General features: G+C 38.7%; 2 protein-coding genes across 8 annotated transcripts in view; one reads left to right on the top strand and one right to left on the bottom strand.

Annotated features, from left to right (window-relative positions):
- The window catches only part of KCNIP1 (potassium voltage-gated channel interacting protein 1), a 275906-nt gene that overhangs the window by 233095 nt on the left and 19241 nt on the right, over nucleotides 1-23570 (bottom strand). The window lies entirely within an intron of this gene.
- Nucleotides 12633-22898, top strand: KCNMB1 (potassium calcium-activated channel subfamily M regulatory beta subunit 1). The gene is made up of 4 exons (XM_063168422.1): nucleotides 12633-12791; nucleotides 18295-18460; nucleotides 19870-20065; nucleotides 21556-22898. Exons 2-4 carry the CDS (start codon nucleotides 18324-18326, stop codon nucleotides 21823-21825), a joined length of 603 nt encoding a protein of 200 aa, XP_063024492.1. The 5' UTR covers nucleotides 12633-12791; nucleotides 18295-18323; the 3' UTR covers nucleotides 21826-22898.

Genomic DNA, 23570 nt, shown 5'->3' with positions numbered 1-23570 from the left:
TTGCTTCAGTGATACCCCAATTAGGATACCCCAAGGTAATGGAAATAAATTTACTCTTTGCTTTCTAGCTCCAAGTTTGTGGTAGTCCTGGGTGCCTGCCTGTGTCCACTCATGCAGCTCTGCATAGCAGCAGGGAACTTAAGGAAGCACCTTTTAGCTAGGGAGAAATCCTATAACCAACACGTCTCCTTTCATCTATTCATGGTATGAACTCATCAGGAATGAAAAGGGACCATGGTGATTAACTGGCCAACTATCTGTGATTTGGGTTCAAACTTCAACAGATGCTGCTCCCATAAGGACACTAAAGTAAAGCAAGGACAGAGATAATGAAATTTCAGATTTCCACCAGTAAATTACTACATAAAAAGAAAGATTCAAAAAGACCTCACACTCTAGGGTAGAAAGATTTACTGTTTTTTTAAATTAGATTTCCTCTTCATTTATTTTCAGTTGTTCGGGACAATCCCCTGAATCCATCCAGGCTGGGGCATGAACAGACAGACAGCAGCCCTGCTGAGGAGGACTTAAGGGGGCTGGTGAATGACAAGCTGGACGTGAGCTGGCAATGTGTGCTGGCACTCAGAAACCAACAGCATCCTGCCACCACCACCATCAGGCAAGAAGGGAGCTTCTTGCAAGTCTAAGGCATTTCTGCTTCACAAGAGGACAGGACAAAAAGGGAGCCCCAGTCCTTCCAGGAGAGGGCAAACACACACCCTCTCCTCTGTAGGCAGTGATAAAGATCACAGCCTATGTGAAAGGGAAGACACATTAAGTCTTAATTGAACAAGTTCAAATAAAGCTGACAAGACTTTAGCTTCTTCCTTAAAATTATGCAGTCACATGCCATGTGGCCACTAAACAAATTGTCTACCATCAGGTTTTACTAAATTGTATATAGTGCATACATTATGAAAACACACCCTACTGCCCTAGCCCAGAGTAGGGGACAATTTGTTTCCAAAATTAAGTTTGCTAGCTAATAATGGCTGGCAGCAACTGCTGCTGCTACTGTCATAATGATAGCACTTCCTTATTTTTATGCCTCTATTCCCTGAAACAATCTTGATGCCTCACTGTGCACTAATGCTACCTTCCAATAAAACATTAAAAAGGGCGTTAAGTACAGCACCATGCCAAAAGCGACTGTAACTACTAGCAGAAGTGTCTAAATGACCTGTTTAAGAGCCTGGAGCATTGTAAGGAAAACGTGTTTCTTGCTTACATCACCATATATTCCTCACTGAACACTTGGACGGATGAGGTCAGGAGGAGGTCCCCAATATGTAGGGACACACACAGAATTTGAATTTTCATGCCAGGACAAATGGCATAGACCCTGCTCTAGGCACACATACCTCCCATGATCCCTACATGCAGCAGAAAGGTACAAGCCTTTTTACTGCTGTGCTGTACTCCCAGAGCAGATGAAGAAGCATCTCTTCCATACTGCTGTTGCAAACTATCATTTGGGTCTATGCATTCTGATTTACATACAACTGAAAGAGCAGAGATGTGCTGAGATATGAGGGTAACTGTAATCCTCTACGACAGATCAGTTTCTATGCCTTGAACATTGACAAAGGAGATGTTGCTTTAGAAAAGCGCTGATGTATCAATCACATGCAGAGCTGACTTTGCACGGCCCACCCTCTGAGCAAGGGCAGTCCAGGCTGGTCACTGTGTAGCCAAACCAGAGTTACTGCCTTATTAGGCCACAGCAGATGAACATTTCCACTGATATGCATCTTTTTCGCACTCCCATGTCTATGGAACAGTCACTGAAGAATGAGTTTTTGCATTCCTCAGGATGTTAAAGCTTTTGAAAAGAACCCATTTACCCCAAGAGACTACTGATGTTAAAATACTGTTTAACACTGATGAATGTTAAAAAAATCAACAGCACTCCTCAACCTGCCCCTGACATCCCTGTGACAGTGAGGAGTTAGGCTCACCCACACAGGAGATTATCCAGCATTCAGTGATTTATTAATCCTCAGGGTGAACCTTCCGTGACTCAGCAGATCAGCCTAAGAATTGGGAATGGCTCACCTACAATTCTCAAGTCACACACTGGTCTGAAACATGAAAGGCAAGGCCTGTGCCATCATTGTTTCACACAGCTAATTGCATGACTGTGATGGATAATTCCTGCAGCCATCTGTCCAATGGCCGAGGCCAGCAAAACCTTCCTGGTTCTTAGACTGACAGTCCAGCATCGTCCTAAAAGAGCACAGTGTCACACTCACCTGCCAAGGCCTTCCTGACATATGTGAAAAGGGAATTATATCATTTAGCACGCAAAGAGGTCACAGTGTGCTGACAGTAACCCACAGGTTACTGACCAGGAGCTTCACTGACTCTCTAAGCATGAAGCATAATCTCTTTCAGCCTCTGAAAATATAATTTTTTTTCCTATCCAGTCTTAGTCCAAGGAGAAAGTACAGCTTCTTGTAAAGTCAGCTGTTGATAAAACAACCTTTTGCAAAGTCGTTTTAGCTTTGTGCAGATCAACCAGTGAGAAGCTGGGATATGGGAAGTGCCTTCTTAGCTATAATCTTGACTCAACTGCAGTTATGATTTTCTCCAAGCCCAGAGTACATATATGGACATCAAATGCATGTAACAGCAGAGTTAAGCCAAACAGAATGTAGTAAGAGTGATTTTTTTTGTTTATTTTATTTACTAGTTCTAATCCTCTCCATAGATTAATCTCCCTGCAGACTAGTTAAAATAAGTAAATAAAAATAATGGTAGCTGACAAAATAAAAGCCATTCTTACTTCCAAAAGCACAGCCAGAATCTCATCTTTATTACAGTGTTCCCCACTGCCAGTGACTGCCAGCACTCAGGAAGGATTCATACTGACATTTTATGGAATAAAATTCATTATTATTAACATAAAATTGTGACAGGTTAAGGTTGGAAGATTGTCAGTGATAGTGTCTGACTGTAAAAATATGCTTTTTTTTAGGAATGTACAGACAAGCTCTAATACCAGATAAAATGTTCAGCAAGCATAGAGTATGATTCTTACCCAACAGGGGTCTCTATGAGGGCAAAGACAGCAGCAGCCCCTTGACTGATCCCAAGAGTTATGATAGAGTATTCCTTAATTTTCCCCCTATTCTTGTATGATTTTTATATTATTTCTTTGTGTTTAGGTGGACCTTCAATTGACTCGAGTCAGACAGACACATCTTTTTAACTGATGGGTATAAAATTCTCTTGCTTTTACAGATTCAGTCAAAAAGAACACAGCACACATGCCCAGTGTGGCTGTACCTTGGGGGCAGGGAACTTTGGGATGGAGAGGCGCTTTAATGTTATTATTAGGCTTTAACGAAGCAAATTCATCTAAGGAGAGGGATTTCACCACAGTTGTTGGCTCAGTGGTAGGATATATTCCCTTATCTTCCCTGGTATTAGGTTTATCAGCTGCAAAGTACCATCAAGTTCCCTTCCCTGCAAGGATTCCCACAGAGCCTGGCCAGGGTGTCTCTGCTCTGCCCTACCCTACATTCCATCCCCCTCAGGAGGTGTGTGTGGATGGGGAATCATCCTGGAATAGGTTTCAAGTCATGCCAACTGCATTGCATCCAGGGAGCAGCAAATGTGATTTACCCTGTAATTTCTGTATTGCTATAACTCATGTTAAGATGCTAATATAACTCTTCAGTTTTCTCTAACTGTATTGCATTACATGTCCACAGGGACCCCAGTCATTTTCCCACATTCAGCTATGTCACACCAAAAATTTTTTTTTTCCTGGAACTACTAGCTCCTCCAAAGAATATAATTTAGGTTTTCTAAAATCACACTTAAGTCGAATTCAGTACAAAATTCTATCTGGAACACACCATTGAGCATTCAGAACAACCTGAAGAGACATGTCAAGTAGTTGGAGGTACCTCACCCTGACTCAGTTCTATTTTGCACTAATACATCCATTTGCAGCACCAGCCTGGGAAAAGAAATTCCTGAATTCCAGTCCCTCTTCTGACAAAGACCGACTTCTTCATACAAAAGCACATTCAGTAACTAAGGACATACAGAGAACACAGCTTTCTATCTGCCTGTTTAACAAACTTTGCCTCTTGGCTTTTCCAAAACATATGAGAGGAGAGTTCAGACACTCAGGAAGTATCGCTCATGGCACTTGGATCTTTTCAGCCAACAGAATGTATGCTGTCAAACCCCTGAAATATTTGGCAATCTCCCTTTCGAAATGGTTCACTTTATTGCTATCATTTATTCTATACAAGTCCACAGTAAAAACCTCTATACTGAAACAAAGGGAGATCTCATTTTAAAAGAAGAAATTTCTTTCCAGCATTATATTTGGCAGATAAAATACAAAAATACATGTTTATTCCAGTCAAAACACTATTCCTCATTTGACAAACCTAGGTACAGCTGTGTAACTGAAAAAGCCTTTTCATAGCCCTAATCATAGCATCTCCACAATCACTGTGGAGTTGGGACCAAAGCCAAAAGCATGTCTGGGAATTAGCATAGAGAGGAACAACCACAGAAATAATTTTGTTTGCCTAAATCCTATTCCTCCATATGAGCACAGTAATTTTGGTAACCCACAAGCTTGATGCAATATCTTTTTCTCTCATTCAGGGTGACTCATGTGTTTCTGAGAGACAGTAAAATAAGATATAGGGAGGTTGGAAATTTGGCCTAAGCACCCTTCAGCAATGTTTGGAACAGACACTTCAGTTAGAAAAGATACCAAAATAAGAAGTAAAAACTCGACTTTGCCTTTTTTCTTCATCCCACCCACTTCTTAAACTGACATTTCCCCAAGTCATTAGTTTTACAAACCAGGCTTTCTCTTAAGCTGCAAACTACCAACTTAAAAATCGAGTACCCACTTGCTTCAGGAGTTAAAAGAAGAAGCCACAAGCCCAAAATCTGTTATTGTTTTGCTCTCTGTAACAATGCAGATTCAAAGTGATAACTGCATGATTGTGTGCATGGACAAAGCCACAGGGCAGGGATTCCATGCAGAAGTGTCTACAGGATTTCTCCCTCTTTCCAAGGGCACACAAAATTTCGCACACATTTTTAAGACATGAATGATACCCTTGATTGATCTATGTATATTAGCACTGCAAGTAAACCATGCCTGACTTGCTTAAATTTTCCTTAGCAGGCAGTCCTTCCTAGATTCAGATGAAACACGAATGCCCCATGCCAAGACTGCAATCCCCACTTAATACCAAATCCCTTAGTCCCTGGGAACGACAAAGAGAAAAGTAAACACAGCTACTTTCTAGATTTTAAAGTGCAGGACTGCTCATCTGGGCATTTCTTTTGTCCCCATTGCCAAGCTGTCTTCATGCTCAAAAAAAGTCCTTTTTCACCAGGCACTGCAAGAAACATCTGGAAGAACAAAGCAGCTGGCAGTGTCTTACTCCTCCACTATTAAGGCTTTCCAAGGACGTGTATGCAGATGAATGTTTTACTTGGTGCCAGGAAAAAGGACACAGCAAACAAAATTTCTCATTGCTGTTATTTCTCTTTTATTCAGATATATGATCCAATTGTGAAATCAGATCAAAAATAACCACCAGGACAAGTTCAAATTCCCCTAGAAGTTCTACATCCTGCCCTGTGACTTTGAGTGCTGGGTCCACAGCTGATACTAAACAGGAATGAATAAACAACTATATTTGTCTAGATACAAAACAAAACAAAAACCCCACACAAACAAACAAACAAACTGCTGCTGGCCAGTATTTACAAACGAACGGAGATGGGGTAGATCTGAACTAGTGACATGAGCTATTTATTCAGCACATCAGTCTCAGTACATTGTTAGGACAATGGAGACAGGATGTTAACAGCTCTCTGATTCAAGGGAAATGCCAAGGGGGTGTGACATTAAAACCATCTCGGCCTAGATTTCAGCCAATCACACATAGAGCAAAACATATTGACAAGAATTCTATCCAATCATATGAAACACACGTAATGGTAGCTAAAACAATGGCTTGTTCATAAGAGACAAAGCAAAGATCTATTCATACTAACTTTCTAAAATTATACATTAAAAAACCTTGTTGCAATCTATAAGGCCAATTCTACAGAGGTCTATTGTGCTATTTGTCACGTCTGCTCTACTGCTTAGAAAACTTTTTGCTGTATTAGCAATGTTAACAAAACTTCTCTCAAAGACCTGTCCTTTTTAACCATTTTCTCAAAACCCTCTAACTTTATGAATCTCAGCACAAACAAACAAACAAAGCTCTCTTATCATAAAGGGGACAAGGAAGGTCTGTTGTGGACAGTTCCTGATAATAGCAAGGACTGCTGCCTGGAGCATCTTAAACCAGCTGAAACTGGCTTTGTGGTCTGAAGAAATGCCATGGGTCCAATGAGCATGTGTGAGAACAGAGGTGAAAAATTCAGCGCAAAGAAGAGGAACTAACTTCACCCTAAGCCCCCAGACCACGACCACCAGAAGGCACTATGCAGCACAATCAGGAGAAGCCAAAGGTGGAGACTATGGAAATTATTTCCCAGAACTCATTATAATAAAACCTGCCTTTTCGGGGAAAGGTTATGAGTATGTATAGGCTCTTTCACAATTATCTTGAATGTGTAACATCTTTATTTATAAAGACCAGGTAAATCACCACGGCAGGTGCACCCATTTGTGGTGGAGAGATCCATTGTGTACCCAGTGCTGAATGAACATACCTACTTAACAACCTTGCTGGTTGTGGAGTCTCTACTCCGTGTATCACTTAGTCCTATGCAATTAATGCACTTTCTGATAGAGTGGGTACACCTTTATTTGATCTCAAATTAGATAAAACTTTGGATCAAGAGAAAAAATTCTAAATGAAGGCAAACCAGTATTTTGTTTTACAAACAGGAGAGAACTCCTTTTTGCACAGGGTAGCATTTGCCACTGCTCTCAAAACAGCAGTCAATAGAATTGATTGTGGGATCTTGCATCCCTGCTGCTGCCCCAAGGAATGACAAGGAGATGAGACAAAGCAAAACAAATGACCTGTGGCTGGGGAAGCTGTGGGAATTACAGTGTTCCTCAGGAAAACTTGCCACTGCAAAATTGCCTGAACTGCAGATACACAGCATCATTTGACAGCTGCGTCCCTTCCAGTCTCACTCATGCAGGCCTCCTCCAGCTACTGTGCCTTGACTGTTCGAAGATGGGACCTGCCAGTACCATATTTCGATCACAATCTATTTTTGTCTTACAGACTTTAACTAAATGTTTAAAAAAGCTATAGTGATGAAAAGCCAAAAGTCTTGTGTGACGTGAAAGAACAGAGCAAAGCTAACGGATCCCTCACTGTCTCTGCTCTGTCTTATCACCAAAGGAATACTAGAACAGAATTTTCTCAGCAAACAAGTTATAAGAATCAGTATTAAGACATGATTTCAGCCTCTACTTCCCCTGATTTCCAGGGCAGCAGGATGCAACATACCAGACTTCACAAGTTTTACTAGTCTGAATAAAGAACAAATGTAACATTTGGAAAAGCTAAAACACAAAGAAAGTGAGAGGTTTGCAGAACTATTTCTATATGGCATCTACCTCTTTTTGCAAAATGTGTGACATGAAGTCTGCAGCTGAATAAAATTTCAGCTTATTGTTCTATGCAAAGCCTCACATGAAGTTATTTTAAAAGAAAGCAATTGTTAATTAGTCCTAATGAGGATACAATTTGCTTTCAGCAGATTTGTTTTATTGAAAACAGCAGACACAATTGAGCTGAAAAACAAAACAAGCTGCAATTAGAAGCTGAATGTCACTGGCCCTAGACCAACATATGTAGGTGACAGCTAATGACAAATTAATCTACATTTCTCATATTAAATTTTGATCCTAATGTAGAGCATGAAAGAGGAGTGGTACGTATTCTACCAGACTTGAACTTCTCAATTAAAACCTGATAGGGGAAAAATGCTCAGAGCTACTTTTATTCCTTGACAATTCTATTAAGAGCCAGAACAAATCTAGGAACTGCAGCAGCAGCAGATCTGGGAGGGAATCACAAGATTGTTACCTCTCTGATGAGCTGAGAAGTCAAAAGCATTTTGAAAGAGTGAACTCAGTGCTACATTTTGAGAGGATTTGGATCAATGAACCAGCGTTATAGACACAAATCCTAATTCCTGAACTGTTGAACACTACTGTCACCAAAAATCGGGGAAAAAATAAAACCCTCTAGCACTGTATTTGAAATGATAGAGAATCAGGCATTAGTTTATTTTCTGGCCAGGGCGTGCGAAGGAAAATATTTCAAGCACATGGTTTTTTTGGCAGGATTTCCCCCCAAACTTTATATAGTCAAAACCCATAGAGATGTGCTGTTTCAAAGTTCATTGGTCCAGAGTTGAGCAACCCTCAATATTCCGTTTCCCATTGGATTCAAATCTCCTTGCCTCCGAATGAAAAATTAGATCTTCATTCTTCGATTTTCATATCAGTCTTTTCCAGACCAGATGTCTCCAACTCTTCCAGAGGCAGCATCTGTGAGTAGATATTTGTAGATAGACTCTGATGTTCCATTGATGTTCCATTTATGGCCTTTTATCTTTCTGAGTATCTTTGGGCTATTCCCAGTCTGTTGGTATGTTAAGCCCATCTCCTTAGAGTGATTCTACATCTCTTGAAAAAACTAAAGAAAATTCATTTCCCCAAGGCAAAGTCAACTCAAGCCTAACTGGAGAGACAAAAATTTAAAAGTTATATTGTTTCCAATAATACATATTACATGACTGAGATATACCCTCAGACAAAATCAGACAACCCTAATTTCTGGCTATGCAGAAAATTTGATATTCAGGTTTGCCTGCTAGTTTCGATACAGCTCAGCATGTAACGGTGAGATAGCACAAGTCACAGTGGCAGATAAAAGGAGTAAGGTGGAAGAGGACAGGGTCTTGGAGCAACCCCCATGCCTCTCTTGTACTTCTGACTCCAGTCTGGCCAGAGAACAGGGCAGAAACTCTCCAAAGCCAGTCGACTGGGTTATAGATGGATAATGCAATGGTTAGCTCTCACAGTTTAGGGATGAATATTATGTGTATGTTCAGAGAAGGTTTACAGATGTATAGTTATGTTCCTGTGATATGCTCTCCCCACAGCCCTATTTCCCTTCTCCTTGCACTGTTGTCACTGGATACCCTTGGTAGCCGGGGCACTTGTGGGGAGGGCAGGCTTGTTACCAGGAGGGCAATGCCTGCCCTGCAATGAAGCTGCAAGAAAGGGATCTCCACCAAAGGGCGGCACAGAAGGAGCTGACTGACAGGAGGGGCCAGGGTACAAAATGTGGAGCATCCATTTTGTAGACCAGCACATGGTGGTTTAATTCCATGGTCTCAGTGCTGTAAATTTTTCCTTATTCAGTCTTTTGTTGTATTTTGTTAAGGTTTAATAAACCTTTGAAATTTTTAAAGTGAGTGTCGTTTCCCACAACTGATCACCTGTCCCTTGCTAGGCAAAGGAGTTATCACCTTGTGCCCATCTAATAAAGCAAGGATAAAGAATAATACTTCTAAATCCACAGTTCTAAGTTCACTTTGTGTTGTGAGTTTGTTTGGTTTTATGAGTTTTGTAGGTTGGGTTTTTTTGTGATAGTGGTTAGATTTTTATTTTTTTTTTAAAGGGCTCCTCTACCTGGAATAACATTGTTAAGAACTGATTACGCATACAACATCCAGACTGACAAAGCACATATGCACTTACTCTCTGACTGAAAACCATGCCCCTTTTCTCTGAAAGCAGTGTGTCCCCACAGGCAGTTAGATGCAGCAAAGAGATAAGTATCCTCTCTAACTTCACTTTCAAGACACCGCAATTTGAGAGTTCTCAGTGACTTTGAAGAGGAATAACAGCAATTTTGCTTTACTGCAGGTATGATGTGTCTAGGGGAGGCTCACCACAGAACAGCCTTCCACGGTCTTCCACTCGGGGAGTCATCAGAACTTCACAACCACCACACTGTGAAGTTGGAAGCTAAACAAACCATTCAAAATTCATGGTAAAGTATCTGTGTAAAAACATTCTGAGGACACTCTCCTCACGAAACCCTCACGAAATTGGTTAGTTAACAGCAAATCCAGCAGACAGTTTGTTAATGTAGCTACTTTAAAGGAAGCAGCCAGTCCTCAAGTTTGCCTGTGTTTGTTGTAGGCATGCCAACATTTAGCACCTTGTGCTCCTGACTCATATAATTTTCAATATGTGACTGTTCCTTGTTCAAGAGCCACAGCTTCTTTTTATGAAGGCCATTAAATATGACAATGTACTACACTATGAATATGTTTTAGCTAGGAAGGGGGAGCTAATCACTTTGCAGGGTTCTCTGAAGACACAAAAACCTGCTCGTTTCACAGCTCAGTGATTCTTTAGAAGCATTAGAGAGTCCTGGAAATAAAATTACAATATTTATTAAATTGTCTTTATCTCATAGCCAGTGAATTTTTCTTATGCCCTAATGTGAAAACAACCCTTATGGATGATCAGCTTAAAAGAACTGAATAAGGAGTTTGAGCAACTGAAAGATACGGCTTCTTTTTTTTTTTCCCTTTCCCCCCTTTTAACATCTGAACTGCTTTTGACATTAGAGTCAAAAAGGAGTTCAGAGTTTGCAAATTCACATAACTTCTGTTTGACTGCAGACATTATTTATATAATCTGACTCAGATTTCCAGCAAGAACCCCCTGTCACACACGGCAGCCTAATGTGGAACAGGTCACCTGCAAACACTAAGTTTGATTCATGTGACGTCACAAGAACAAATTGTTCAGTAGCATGGGGGGTCAAACCAGACTTTCTTGAAATTTCAGCATCCCAGCAAAGTCAGATGGATTCCTTGGGAGGGTTAAACACTCTCTGGACGAATATGCCCCTGCAACAGCCAGCCACGAGGAGCAGAAGGGGCTGGAACAAAGCACTCTGCGATAAAGACGGTGTCCAAAGGACAACAGCGAGTACTCACTGCAGAGCAGCACAGCAAAAAAACACCAGAAGCTTCTGTTCCCTGCCATTGCCAAAATGTTTACAGTCTCCCTATACTTTTATTTGCAGAGCAAAAGCTACAATCCTTGTATGCTTATGTTTACACAATGTCTCTTTCAGAGCCACGCACCTTCTCTCACATGAATTTTCTTCCGTAGTCACTCTACAGGGAAAATAAGAAAATAAATCCCCAGAAATATATCTTATTTCCTTTTAATTTTTCAGATAGCTACTTGCAGTTCTGTAGGCTGGCAATTTTGAGTGCAGCTACTTCAGTAATTTACAGATATGGCAAGATTTTCCAAGTTGGGGCATTGCTCTTTTTTAAAAGAATTATGGGAAATTATGGCTGAAATGAAATCTATTTTGGCCACTGGGGTTAAGTCATACACAGAGAGGAGACAGAGGACAAACCTTCACTTTGAAGACTCATGAATTTCATTCAGCACGGCTTACCTTGTATTCTACTTTGAACCCTGAATCACAGAACCAAAAAATCACTTACAATGAATTCCTCATAAAAGCCTGACTGTTCCTTGAGCCAACAGAGACTGCCTCTTTGAAATATCCAGTCTTGATTACTAAGCATTAAAAACGGTAAAAACTCCACTCAACCAGATCCTCTTTTATCCAGAAATAACTTTTATTCATAAGACTTTTTCCAAACTTCAAATGCAATTTTAAAATTTTCTCTACATTACTTCACAAGTATTATAAAACTACTATGATCATAAGTATTTTCAATCTAGATGATAGTAGCAAACTTACTTTTACTAAGCTGTAAATATCTACCAGTTATCTAAATCCAGGTTAGCTTTGTGTGCTCTCTTCTGCATCTGTAATAATACAGAAGGGTCCTACTGAAGGAGATTAATCAGTTATCTTTAGACAGCATGAACATTCTGAGCTTGTCAACTTCAAATCTTTTATCAAAGCAAGTTTAGAAGAACAGCTTTAAGTGAAACAGCTAATCATGAGATACCTAAAGCAAGGAGGGAGGGGCAAATACTCCACCCTTGCTTATGTTCTCTCCTAATGATTCTACTGGATTAACTCATTTAAATTCCTTTAGACTCCCAATAATAGAGTTTCAAAAAAAAAAAATAAAAAAGTTCTCTTTTCTGAAGCTCTGTGCTAGGAGTTATCTGTTTATATGTCCCAGAAATAGGCTTGGCTTTTTGGCTAGAGGAACATGCTAGACACTAATGCACCTATGGTATGATGGATGTTCTTATCCACAAGGCTCTGATGTACAGTCAGAATTGTAGCACCTGTTGCATCCAAACTCACTGAAAATAGAGGCAATAAAGCATTCCCACACAGCTGGTAATGGCTCAGGTTATTAAGAAAGAATACCACTGGTCATCAATACAGTTAAATTTCATAAATCTTACTCAAAAGATCTGTCAGATTTCTAAACTAAAAGGCTTGTACAAATGGAGTGGGTCCATAGTTTAAGACAAATCCACCAGAATGCATTGTAAAGGAGCTCTAGTGTATGAGAAAGCTCAGTCTCAGTACTCTGACTTCCTGGTTTCCAGCAGTTAATTTCCAAAAGGACAGTGCTCTTTCATACCTTACCATTTATGGTTACAAAAGGCTTTGTAATAGGGGAATTAAGTTAGGACTTCAGCCACAGCAAAGCAAACCCAGCGACGTACAGGAAAGGAAAAAAATTAATAAAAAATCCCTTTCAGCTCTGAGCTCCACTACTATCCCAAGTCTGTCATGTAACAGACTTTTTTCATCAGAGAAAGCAGCATTTCATCAAAAATTGTAAGTTTATTTCTAAACAACTCTTTTTCCTTGAGAGCATATGATAGCTTTGTGTTTTGAAAAGTACAGTGGGGGAAGCAAAAAAACTACTTTTGGGTAAGTAAAAGGTTTTTTATATCTGCAGCAGTATGGAAGACAGGGTAGATAACTTTTCTGTAGCATGCAGACTGAGTTCTCTCTTTTGTAACTGGATGCAATCTGATATTTCTTCAAAACTGTTAGCAAAGGTAACAATAATATTTTCATAAATTGGGAGCCTGTAGCTCAAATAAGACCATAGTTCTTATTAATTTTAATGGTAAATGCACTTTTGCTTTTAGAAGTCTCATGGCTTTGGGTTTTCAGCATTACTTTAGAGGATGTGCTTACCTACCCCTAAGTTAGAGAGGAACAAGGCACATGAACTCTTGAAGGCTTCCCAAAAATCTAGTCTTAAACTGATTCCTTCTGTGCAGCCCTCTACAGCCCAGAATCAAAGGAAATATACTCCAGAAATATTTCAGAACAGCTGAACTAAACAAGTAACTTCTGTCTTTTTCCCCCCCATTTTTTTCTAAGACCCACCATGTTTAAAAGCTAATAGAATTAGTCTTAAACAACTGCATATGTTTTTAGACAATTAAAAATCTAACTTCTTTAATTCACTCTAGTGGCACCTCTGGTAAACAGTTCAGTAATAAAGCAAAATTATACAGCATGTTTCAAAAAATAAACAGGTGTATTATGTTACACAGTCAAAATATTGCTGCTTTAGGTTTCCAACACAACTACATGAGAAATTTTTCTGTGCACTTTTCCATCGAGGCTCAGCATCACCTCATTCTGTAACATAAAGTATTTGTGGTTGCAGACACACAGAAAGCTTATTATTTCATGAAAAAACTGGTGTTCCCTGTCTGCAGCACTTCCCTAGCACCAGCAAAAAATGCCTGTAACTGCTAGAGACTGGGGAAAGAGAAAGAAAGTGCTAACAGAATACATTTTTGACTACAGCAAGTGGTGGGGCAGCAGATGAGAAAATGATGAGCATAGGATTGAAACAAAAAGGAACAATCTAAGCAGTGTTGAAGTACCTATGGAAAACAGATAAGCAAGTGCAAATGATCCAACTAACTCTTCCTAGAGAGAGTTCTAAGTATGTAAATATGAGTGCTGTTCCAGTAACATAACCAGTAGAGAGCTCATATTTATAAATCTAAAACTTTTACCTACTGGTTCTCACAAAAAGCATTCGATCAATAAACTATCACCAAGTACTGTGCTCCTCTTACAAATCCAGCAAAGCTGGCAATTTTTATTTTGTCTATAAAAGGTGTTTTGAGAATAAAACATGGCTTAAGTTGGCATTTGACAGGGAAAACAAATGGCTGTTTTGCATGCAGAAGCAATAGAGGCCAACAGGTACAGGCCTGCTTAAAAAGTCTTCATCACTTTAGAGATGTAGATGACTTGCATCTCTCTTCTTGGTATGATGCTATTTTAGAACATAATGTTCATCTGAAAGCAATACATAAATATTGACTGAAGGTTCACCATAATGTGGGATGAATCGGCTCAAAGAAAAGCCAAATAAAAGAACCACAACACTATCTCACTGTTAGTATTTATCCCCAACTTAAATTCAATAGAGGACTTAGCAGCGTTTCTTCTGCAAGTGAGGTAAATTAATCAGTGCAAATTAAGAGCACTGGAATAGCTTGAGAGAGAAGTCCCATCTGAGGTCACACCACTGGAAACTCCTTGAAAGTTGAGAGAGTAGGAGAAGGTAGAGACTTCCTGCCAAGTATCAAATATCTCTCTAATTAAAATAGGGGACTATTCAAAACCTGAGCAGATGGCATCCCTAAGATTATCACTAGCAGCTGCGACTGCAATTATTATACATTGAAAATGCACAGGTAATGTACTGTATAACTTAACTGGATTGAAGAAGATTAGGCAGAGGGAACATTATCAAAACATTCGCAGTTTATACATTCCTAATAGATATGGAACCACCATATAAAATCTGCAGTACAAAAATACATTTACATTTTCTCTTGAAGGCTGGACTAAGCCTTGCTTTGTACACTTCAACATCTTCCAATTCAATTTTACTCAGACTTCCTGGGCCAATCAAGTCTTCTGCAGTGTTTAATTTTAAAAGATTTAATAGTTTTGTCAGAAGAAACACTAAACCAGCTATTTCAATGCTCCTGCTAATATACATAGACAGAGCAAGGAGACAGAAGATACTTTTAATCAGAAAAAAATTAACCTTTAAAACAATGAAGAAATTCCAAGTAAATATGGTTTTCTATGTGTATGTAACTTTGCAGTCCTGTGTTTCCTCTCAAATTCTTCTGTACATGCATGAAATAGTGTTACAGGGTTTTTTGGTCCTCTATATTTGAAAGCAGAAAAAAATGCACCAGAAAATGTGTGTTTCAGTTTTAGGGACCACATTTACAGCTAATTTGCCACAGCAACAGAACAATGATGTAAGCATCCTTGTTTTACATTGCCTAAAGACCTAGCTGGTTATTTTTATGTCTATAGAAGCCCTTAGGGTGATATTTTTAGATGAATCTTTCTTTTTAACATTCCCTGCAAAATTTACATGTCTTCGTTCTCTTTGGGGTGAAGCAGTTATCTGAACTGGGGGAGCACAAGCAAATAGCATCACTGAGCAGCCCTTGCAGAGAGCCAGGGTCAGGCAGTCTGTCTGGTGTGAGGATGGGGAACAACACTGCATTTAACCTCTAGGCCACTTAAAAAACATTTCCTATTAACACATAGAAGTTCCTTTTGTGTCTTAAAGAGATGGTCTGCTAGTTTTAGATTATTAGGAGGATGAGTTTAGTGGTGCATCCACTGCATGTGTGGCTGGCATTCAAGCAGACTTTTGAAGCAATTAGATTTCTTATTAATCCCTTGGTTAATAGTCCTACAGTTCTTGTTTTCCATGTAACAAGGGGGTTGATTAATCCACTGTTTCTCAGTGTAAATGGGACAGATCCGTAAATATTGTGGTTCATCAAAATTTGATTTGTTAACAGCTCTAGGACACTATAAGTTTTCCACAAGTCACAGTGGCAGTACCAGCCTTTCATTTTTTCAATTTCTCACAGAAAATAAAGATTAATCATTGTTACTGTATGTTAGTTTCTTATTAACTACACAGATTTTCACTCATGTATCATTATCTCCCCATGATGCTATAAGGACCTGCTACTCCAGTACCATTTGGTCTCAGGGCCTGTGCCCCAGGCCTGATAATATTCCTTTATTTCACTTCCCTCTCTGCCCAAGCTGCACATTATGTAATGGAGAGCCAGTTTAATAACAATTGGTATTAAGGTACTGTGTTGCATAGTATTCTGATATTTTAAGTACTTTGGAATTCTTTAAGTTTTTTTATTCCCATTTTCCAAACTAAAAGAAATGACAGAAGGTTTCAAGGAACAGTCAGTGACACTGTGCAAGCTTCCTTGCTGCACACACCTGTCCACATAGTTACATGTGAATATGCAGGTGCAGCATAAGTGTGCTGGGAGCATTTGTTACATATTCTACCTATAGTCCCACTGACCAAGCAAAACAGAGTACAACCTTTCTTAAGGGCATTAGCTCACCTTCTGTATTAAGTGCAAATGGCAGTAAACAAGGAAAGTTAATCTATGGCAATTTTCAAATTGAGATGCTTCTTACAGTGCCAGTGAATTATATGTGATCATCAGAAAAACAGTTCCTCTCAAAATGCTGTATGTAAAATTCACATTGGATGTGGATGTTTTATTTAAAGTGGACTTAAATATGAAAGTGGACAAAATTTAGTATTCTAAAAATAATACATTTAGTTTCTAGGGACACCTAAAAACAGCCTTCCACTTTGATATCAAATACTACCGACTTCAAAATATATTCTTAAAATCTGCAACTAACCAGAAGTTCTGCTAAATGACCAAAGGTGTTTTACTGACCACAGACATCTATATTTTTATTGCTAAGAGAACTAACATTCAGGTGTTATAACAGTCTAAAAACAGCAGGATGTTAATTTTCAAATACCTTTTTCCTTTGATCATTAAACAGTCAAAGTGAGGCACTTTTACAAGGGAAAACCAGAAATAGCAGGAAAGGAAAGAACATTCAGAATATATTTCCATTCATTCCTTTAAGAGCTGATGCTCATAGCTTTGAGGGCTATCTCATCTTTCACCAAATTCAGCATAGTCCCCTACTTGCAGTCACACTGCAGCTCTGCCAGCCTGCAGCAGCTGGAAAACAACTCACAGATAACCTGAAGAGGCTATTTGCCAACTTTGGTTTGTGCTTATCTTACACTTTATATAAATCTAAGTCTGAACACAGGAGGATTTAGGGAGGAGGTATGCCATCCTAAAGGCCAGCTAGTAAGGACGTACACTGAAAAGTTGCACACACCTGAAACCAAAATCCTGAAAAAGCACTGCCTAAAGCTGTGCACCACTGCCTTGCACAGAACAGAAAGGAAATCCAATTTGGCATTAATGCCTTTTTTTTTTTCCTCCTTTTTCCTCTGCTTTCTTCTCTTATCTCCAAAAAGCCCACTCAAATCTTTCCATTTCCATAAAAACAGCTTTTGCCATATTTTCATGAAAAAACAAAACCCTATATACAAGCAATCACAGCTGTCAGTGCAGCAGATACTGGAGACTGGTTGAACTTGCAGTGAAAGTTCTGGACTATTTCTACAGAAACCTGTATGCCACTCACAGTGATTCAATGGCATATGGAGTCATGGCAATAATTTTCAGATTCTCTTCAACAAAACATTATGGATCATTTATCGTGGATCATTTAAAATGCTTTTTGTGAAAGGAGTGGAGGGGCTAATGCCAGTCAGTTTTGAGCTCAGGTTCCGAATGCTCTGACCAAGAGTTAGTTCCCCAGTTACACCAACACTGCTGAGAAAGGAGTTTTGGAGCACCTCTGAATTGACAAGGCCAAGCAAACATGCAGAAGTCAGAAATCTCAAATGTTAAATTTTTAATTTCAGTTTTTTTGAAATAAGACAACACCATTTCAAACTACTCCAGAAGAAAAGGCATAATGTAAAAAGGTTTCTTCTCTGGGAAGGTTTTCCCTTCATGCAGCCTTTACCAATATACAGCAAAACAACTCTAACTTCAGAGAAGCAGCGACATAAAACAGACTGAATTAAGTCTGAGGACAATTGGAATGTTAACAGAATTCTCCCCAGAAGTTACCAGATTTTTCTACCTAGTCTCTTGGCTTTCACACACAGACACACACACACACACACACACACTTCTTAAGGTACTACACGATAAATTTAAAAAGTAAAAGAAGAGTCTAATGATAACAAAAAACACAGCAAGTTTGGTTGGATTATTTTAGTTCTAGTTTTTGCAAAAATGGGGCTGTTCTGCCACCAATTATATTTCAGAAATTTGTTACATAAGTACAATAACTGTCACATTTTCCCTTTCTTTTCTGTATTTTATTTTACACCAAAAAGAGGCTGTTCAAGTTTCACAACTCTAAATCATGCTGGGAAAGAAGTTGGTGACTGCACAAAAGCGAGGGGAGACAAGAGCCCTCTGCCTGGGACTGGGAATGGTTGCATGCTCCATGATGATGTACTTTTTTATTGGGATCACCATTGTGCCATTTTACACTAAGAGGTAATAAGAGTCATTTGTTTATGAAACAAAGCTATTCTTTTTCCTGTTAGCATCATATACAGTAATTAAAACAGTGATAAAGTATACATAAGTACATTGTACAATAGACAAAGTGCTCTCAGAGAGCTCATAAGGATTTAAAACAGAAGAGGAAAAAAGTGTGGCAAGAATTCATCAGGCACAGTGAGAACAAAAAAGAGGAAATTATTCTCCTCATGGCTAAACAAAACAGATGAAATCAAAACATTTGCTGTAGAATCAAAAAGCCAACCATGCTTATCAAAGCTTGACAATGAAAAGCCAAGTCTTACATAAATAGAAACAGTTAAAAAAAGCTCTTTTATGGGCAGGAGAGAGTCTTGTTTAATAGAACTTGATCAACAGAAGTCATGGTAAAATTGTTCACTCAAGAATCTCTATCTTACTTCCAAATTAACCATCATAAGAAACGAGCACCTTCAACAACCCAGGCAGCCACACCAAATATTACAGAACATAATGAACACTGAAGGAGTTATGAATGCCCACCCTCTTATTTAATTTTGTGAGTTTTGCCTACACACACAAAATCAATTTGCAAAATATCAAAGTAACAAGGAGTGCATCTCACATGTTCATGTTTCAAGATTATGACAGAGAAAGCAAGGACAGCCACCTCATTCTTCTTGCTAGAGCACCTTTAATCTCAAAACTATTTGAAATACATTCTCTTTAAAATAGAGTTATTCACATATTTATTTTTCTGCCTCCAGATCACATTACAAAAGATGGATACATGTATCAAGAGTAGTTTCATAAGAACTGGAGTGAGACTCAACTTTCTTTGACACCAAAGTGTACTTCTGTGAGCAAAATGTAATGTGTTAACAATAACAGAAAAGTAGGTCTTGAGAAAAACAGATAAGCAACAGTAAAAATTAACTTTTCCCCCAAAAAATCTTGCTACTTATTTATGCAAGAGGCCCATGTAATAAAGAAAAAGAGAAGTGGGGAAAACAGATGTGAGTTCTGAGGCTTATTGAAAGAAATCAGTAAAAATATTTCTGAGATATGAAGTGCACTGCATTCCAGGTATTTACTACCAAATTTTAAAATCCATAGCAACATTTTTTTCTTGAATAATATGAAGCTGGTTACAGATGGGGAGGTCAGAATCTAACTGAAAACCAAAGAATGCATTAAAAAACCAGCAAAACCAGCAAAAACAACAAAAATGTTTTCCTGAACTTGCTTTGGCAGCCCTTCTCCAGGTGCAGCCACTGATTCAGGGTGGGCACAGTTCATTACAGCAGGATGAAGCAGCTATGAACTCCAGCCAAGTCAGCACACACAGATGTATTTTCACATGCCACTTGCAACAGATGCTTCTGATAAGCTTAAAAGGAATACCTTTTGTTTTGTTTTTGTAGTGTTTGGACAACAGAAACCGTGTGCAAGGTACTCAAAGCCAACATCAAGGACAAAGTTTTCTGCCCAAACAGCAAAGGCTCAGAGGATGAGGAAATCTTTCCTTATCCCTGTCTACAGGTGTGGGTTAATCTGACAGCCTCAGGACAGGAGGTTATGCTCTACCAGACTGAAGATACACTGGAAAGAAATCCTAAGGTACTTGCAGATTGCAAACTCCTTCTTTGCTACTATCTAACACCTTTGAGGAGAGGGGCTGATAGTTTTTAAACCAAGCATCTCAGTAACAGCAGGAGTCACTCATCTTTTACATGTTAACAATGTCTTAAACCAAGGCAATTTAAAAACATTACAGAAACTAGAGTTTTTATTTTTTTAAAATATTAAGTTAATACATTTAAAGGAACTACACCAACATGAAAATACAACACCTATGAACATTTTAAAATATGTAAGTCTCCCAGTGGAAGACCCATTGTAACAAACGGTTTATAAGCTGTGGCTTGTTCAGTTGCTTGTTGAATTAGCAAGAGAGACCTCAAGTTTAGAACCATCCAATGTAAGAGCACAAATTCCAATTTTACTTGTTTTTTAGGTGTATATTATTAAACAGGGAATAAAGAAGGAGAAAATTGCAACATGATGCACATTTTAGACAGGAAATGAGAAACAAATCAGTGAAAATTCAGACTCTTGGATGCCTGAGACTGAAGTACTTTTAAAATTTAGAACAAACATGTTCAGATTAAAAATGCAAAGCATTTATATAGATTAGCGCTTCCCACTGTGCAAACCTAATAGCATAAAACACTTCAGCTGAAGAGAATTTTTCTAGCTAATGTCTGTCTTTATAATGATTGCCTCAAGGAAAGCTACATGCAATAAAGAAGCAAACAGAAACTACCTACCATAGATGGAAACAAGAGCCTTGTTCACTGCAAAGGGAGGCAACTTCTTGATGTCCTATCTACTTGCACTTATGAAAGTAAAATTTTCAGGTCAGGAACCACCCCTGCTTTTGCCTTGGCCAGGTCCCAGTTTAGTACATTCAAGCATTATTATACACACAAAATAATACTGCAGAAAAAAAATTTTATGAACAACAACAACAAAAAGCAACAAAAAATTTACTGCTTCAAAGTCTATTTCCAATGAAAACTAAATAACTCTGAATTATTGCTACAAGTCAAAATAGTTTTGTTTAACAAAGACAAGGAGGAAGCCCCCAACAGCCATGCTTGCATTTTTCGACTACTTACAACCAGAGGTGTGCAGTGAAACAACTTCATTCTTGTGCACACAGACAAACCAGTGCAAAATTCTGCACAATGAACACTTTCCCACTGTAACAGTGCCTAGAAGCTCTGTTAGGAACTGGAGTTTGGCACTGTAATAAGGAAGTGACAGTGTCAAAGACTGCAGGGGTTTTTTGAGCATGTATGTTATTGGTTTCCAACAATGTAACCCCAATCTGTAGATCTGCAGACTGGGGTCATTGACATGCTGATGGAAAGAGGAAAGAGTGCCATGGCAAATGGACATAATGAAACCAAGACAATCTCCAGGGATGCCAAACCACAGAAGATTTTGTCAGTACTAGCATGATTTTTTTCTCCTCAATCTGACTTAACTAAAAACTTTTTATTGGAGTATTTGTTATAGTGAATCACTTTGATTTCTTATTTCAGTGCTCATATGTCCCAGACAAGTTGGAGAACTCTAAAGAAGTTAAAGCACGAATAGAAACAATTGCAAGCAATTTCAAAAAATACCAGACTTTCCCGTGTTACTATGACCCAGGAGGAACACAGACCAACGTCATTTTAAGCAGACTTTATCCTGCAAAAGGTCTCCTCTTTGCTTTCCTCTGGCCTACACTCATGTTTACTGGTGGATGTCTGATTATTGTTCTGGTAAAAATTAGTCAGTATGTTTCTGTTCTTTCTGCTTGGCAGTAAAAAATACATATCTAGCATAGATTGTTAGGATTGTTGGAACATATTAAGACACATTTGTTCTGCCTGTTGTATTGGCAATTTATGACTCTTAATTTAACAGGTGTCAATTCAAGGGCAGGCATTCAAAAAAATTGAACAGCAACCTCTATAGATGGCAATCCATTACACAAGGACAAAATGTAAAACTGATTCCCAGGAATGCCTGAAAAAACCTCATAAACAAACAAAATTAGTTACTCTCTATTGTTTTCCTGGGCTTTAGGAGGTAGAGCTGCTTTACAAAGCTACAATTAACATTTACTACTAAACTCTTCTTCCACGTTTTAGATGGGGTGCTAATCTTCTGTCTGGTTGAAATCAGTTGGTGCCACATCCATATACATCATCACTGGCAGACACACCCTTTATATCCTACACCAATACAGTTTGTTCTCATGGTGTACTCATCTGTTGAGAAAAGTAGCTTTGTTATGGTGCAAAAAGGTGTAATTTTTATTATGGATCTCTCTGCCTTTGGGGAAGGGAAGGGAGAAAGCCCCTCAAAACAAAAATACACATACACAGACTTTACAAAATTAGCACTGTAATTATCTGACACCAATTGTATATAAAGAAATATATGCATAAATTACAGGTTATGGTAAGGAAGCCTATACTAAAAGTATGTTTTTCTATTTACCTCAAATCTTAGCCTTGCCTTATTTGAGACAAGTGTGCCACTCAAGGAAGGCTACCTGGGTGCCATTTGCATAGATTATAAAACTGATACAGAAAGGAAGTTATGATATATAGAATGTAGTGTCCTGGTTCTGGACAAGATAGGTTTAATTTCTGCAGGAGCCAGGAGGGGGCATGGCCAGGACCCAGAGGTTATTCTGTAGTACCTCACCTCATTTTTTGGGAAATGGCTGCCTGCCAGCTTGGTTAGCATGGTGGGGGAATGGTCGGGTATTGTCAGGGGTGAGAACTCGGGTGTAAACTGTTTCTTGTACACTCTTTTATTAGTACTGTTGCTGTTACTGTTGGTTGTCTTTTTATTGCTGTTTCCAGTAAATTGTTCTTATCGCAACCCATGATCTTTGCCTTTTGTGCCTCTAGTTCTGCTCTCCAAATCATCAAAGTGGGGAAAAGGAGAGGGGAGCAAACAAGCAACTCGTGGTTTGCAGTTTCCAATTGAGGAATATCATTCTTAAACCACAACAAGTAAAACATGTGTGATGTCATAATAAATACAGCAAGCCAAAGTAACCACAGAAATTTACATGCCTAGCACCAAGATATTTTACAAAAAGATACATTTGTTTCCAGAGCCAAGACTTCTAGGAATGCTCTGATGCACGGAGAGACTTTCTCTGATCTCTGAAAAAAACTGTTTCTCTCAGCCAAATTTCAAATTGCCATTGGACACAGGTGGAACATGAGATACTTCCTGCATACTGTATTTGACTGTCGTCTGGGACAAAACTGGTACAAGCTTTTTCATCATACAGTTGAATCGGTAAGAGCTATCATTCACAGGGAAGTTTCAGGGCTTAGATACATATTTAATTATATTACAGTTTAATTATTCTCATTAATGTGGTACAATTCTGTATTATTTATTGTAAGAAAGGCTGACATATTAACTCAGTACATGAATTCTCCAACATTACTAACAAAACAATGTCAGAGTTTTCTTTTCACTATGATCAGGAAATGAAAGGAAGTGACTGCTAAAATTCTTTTTAAAAGCTAACTCCCAAGAA

This window comes from Melospiza melodia, chromosome 14 (assembly GCF_035770615.1).
Source record: "Melospiza melodia melodia isolate bMelMel2 chromosome 14, bMelMel2.pri, whole genome shotgun sequence".
In the NCBI taxonomy this organism is placed as follows: Eukaryota; Metazoa; Chordata; class Aves; order Passeriformes; family Passerellidae; genus Melospiza; species Melospiza melodia.
This window is presented reverse-complemented; position numbering and strand designations above follow the sequence as displayed.